Source organism: Mus pahari, chromosome 10 (assembly GCF_900095145.1).
Source record: "Mus pahari chromosome 10, PAHARI_EIJ_v1.1, whole genome shotgun sequence".
In the NCBI taxonomy this organism is placed as follows: Eukaryota; Metazoa; Chordata; class Mammalia; order Rodentia; family Muridae; genus Mus; species Mus pahari.
Genome location: NC_034599.1, coordinates 74,293,525 through 74,296,437, shown reverse-complemented (window position 1 = coordinate 74,296,437; position 2,913 = coordinate 74,293,525). Strand labels below are relative to the sequence as shown.

Here is a 2,913-nt window from a genome sequence, read left to right as displayed (position 1 = left end):
CCTGGCTTGCTCAGCCTGCTCTCTTATAGAACCCAAGACTACCAGCCCAGAGATGGCACCACCCACAAGGGGCCCTCCCCCCTTGATCACTAATTGAGGAAATACCTTACAGTTGGATCTCATGTAGGCATTTACTCAACTAAAGCTCCTTTCTCTGTGATAACTCCAGCTGTGTCAAGTTGGCATAAAATTAGCCAGTACAAATGCTTTCTCAACTGAGACCCCTTCCTGGTTACTATAATTATTCATTTGTAAGAAAGTTCCTTAGTTTTGCCCTGGGATATCTATCTACCTGTCACTAAGAGGACCAGGTATGAATGGGAAAATTATTATGGTTCATTTAAAATCTGCCACTATCTAAATATACACTTGTGGGGAAATATTTATTTTATTAATGCTTCGTCTTGAGAAGTTCAGCATTCAAGTTCATTTTAATTTATTACTTTCTCCATATAATATAATCACTGTTATTTATAGTCAAAGAAAATGATCAGGACTTCATTTTAAGAGGGAAGCCTTCTCTCAGTGGTCCTGTGCATGCGCCTCAATGACTCTGCTCCTGAATGAAAATCAACCATTTCAGAAGCACAGAGTCGAGAGGTTGATTTTTTACGGGCCTTTCATAGATTTAAAAATTTAAATTATTTCTTTTTTCCTTTTAAACAGCTTACGTGCCACCAAAGGATCTGAGGTTTACTCAGGTAACTGCTAATAGTTTCAAAGCTGAATGGTCTCCTCCTGGAGACAATGTCTTTTCCTATCACATCACGTACAAGGATGCTACTGGTAATGATGAGGTCACAGTGGTAGAGCCAGCCTCCAGCACTAGTGTTGTTCTCAACAACCTGAGGCCAGAAACCCTGTACTTGGTGAATGTGACGGCAGAGTATGAGGATGGCTTCAGTGTTCCTGTAACTGGGGAGGAGACCACGGCAGAAGGTACGGGAGGAGTTCTCTCTCCTATGTTATTTCTAAACTTTGCAATTAATTAGAGAGCAATGTTATAGCATGATTAAACCACCTGCTTTTACTACATCTTTTAGGTGCACAGTTCAATTGCATGGAGTATATAGATCTCATACATCTGTCATTACCCACATCCATGTGTAGAATATGCATAACCAGAACCCTGTAGCAGGTCTCCATTTCCCAGGTACCCTGCTCCTGGACTGACATCCTGCCTTCTGTTCCTTTGAATTTGATTATTTTAAGCCTGTATACGATGGGATCATGTGTTGTTTTTCCTTGGTATGACTTCTTTCACTTTGTCTGATTACTCATTCATGTTACATGTTTGTTTATTATTTATTTATTGACTCAGGATCTCACTATGTAGCTCGGGCTGACCTTAATTTGCTACGTAAACCAGACTAACCTTGAACATACAGGGATCTGCCTACTTTTGACCCCTGAGTGCTGTGATTGAAGGCTTGTATCACTACACTTGGGCAGAATTTTGTTTTTAAAGGATGACCCGCATCTCATTGTATGAATACATCTATTCAGGTTGTTCCTGCATTTAGCTATTGTGAATAGCACTGCTGGGACATGAGCAAAATAATTCTACTAGTGTTTGAGATGTGTCCTCTTTACTGACTAGTGCTGAATACCCTTTGGTATAATTAATTTCATTTAATATGGCTAAGAAAAAAACGAAGACAAGTCAAGTATCACAGCTTAATACGGAAGTAGTGATAAATTACAAGAGATGTAGATTCTCTTCCTAATTTTGACTGGGTGCAAGGAAAAGAACTCCAAAGGGGCATCATGAAAATTAAGATGTATAAAGAAGAAGCACTTGAAGATAGAGCCAGCACACATTGCATACCTTATTAATAAAATTAAGGAATCTTCATCTCTAAAACATTTTTCAAAGAAGATTGATATTTTCCTTTTGTACATGATATAGTATAACTTAGAGCTTCATACTTAAGATATTTCTGCTTTTTTATTGATTGCTTATAATGCCCACTGGGGTTCAAGAAGAAACACAAGTCTGAAAGCCTTTAAAACTTAAATGTAGCTGGGTGGTGGTGGCACACGTCTTTAATCCCAGAACTTGGGAGGCAGAGGCAGGAAGATTTCTGAGTTCCGGGCCAGCCTGGTCTACAAAGTGAGTTCTAGGACAGCCAGGGCTACACAGAGAAACCCTGTCTCAGGGGGAAAAGAAAAAAAAAAAGCAATCTGCTTAGCTGTTGAATTTCATTCTCCTATTTACGTCCACTGTCCTTTGGTACAAATAGACACCATGTTTGTAATGATGCTTCACATTCTCCCAGAATGCTAAGGTTTGAGGGGCCGGGTGCTGGACAGTTTTATTTCAGCCCTCTCTGAGACAGAAGAGAGAAAGTTTTCTATAGCAAGAAGTAGAAAGCATGGGCTGGTGAGATGGCTCAGTGAGTAAGAGCACCCGACTGCTCTCCCGAAGGTCTGGAGTTCAAATCCCAGCAACCACATGGTGGCTCATAGCCATCTGTAACAAGATCTGACGCCCTCTTCTGGAGTGTCTGAAGACAGATACAGTGTACTTACATATAATAAATAAATAAATCTTTAAAAAAAAAAGAAGTAGAAAGCACAGGAGACAGCTATACTGTTAGTCACTTTAGGGCACTAACCTTGAGATTGAACATTTTCTGATCTAAACTCTTAAAGTTGCATTTTCTGTACTTAGTTTTATTTTCATTCTTTTAATTGGCTGAAAAACTACATTGCTTACAAATAAATTGACATTGTTTGCTTCTGGCTATGGGGAACTGGTTTTCTCTTTAATATTGCTATTACAGTTTTTTCATAAAAATAAAACGTAGAAGTAAACACTACATTCTCCCCCCTCCCATCACCACCTACCACCATTACAACAACAGCTGAGAAGGAGGAGGAGGAGGAAGAGGAGGAGGAGGAGGAGGAGGA

General features: G+C 39.6%; 1 protein-coding gene across 3 annotated transcripts in view; it reads left to right on the top strand.

Moving 5' to 3' along the window:
• Col12a1 (collagen type XII alpha 1 chain) overlaps positions 1–2,913 on the top strand; it is a 121,880-nt gene that overhangs the window by 22,314 nt on the left and 96,653 nt on the right. For 2 of the 3 annotated variants that reach the window (XM_021207140.2, XM_021207141.1), the window contains exon 11: positions 667–939. The exons of the other annotated variant lie outside the window; for it this stretch is intronic. In XM_021207140.2, coding sequence (XP_021062799.1) covers positions 667–939 — 273 coding nt within the window. The remainder of the gene's footprint in view (positions 1–666; positions 940–2,913) is intronic. 3 annotated transcript variants of the gene reach the window in all.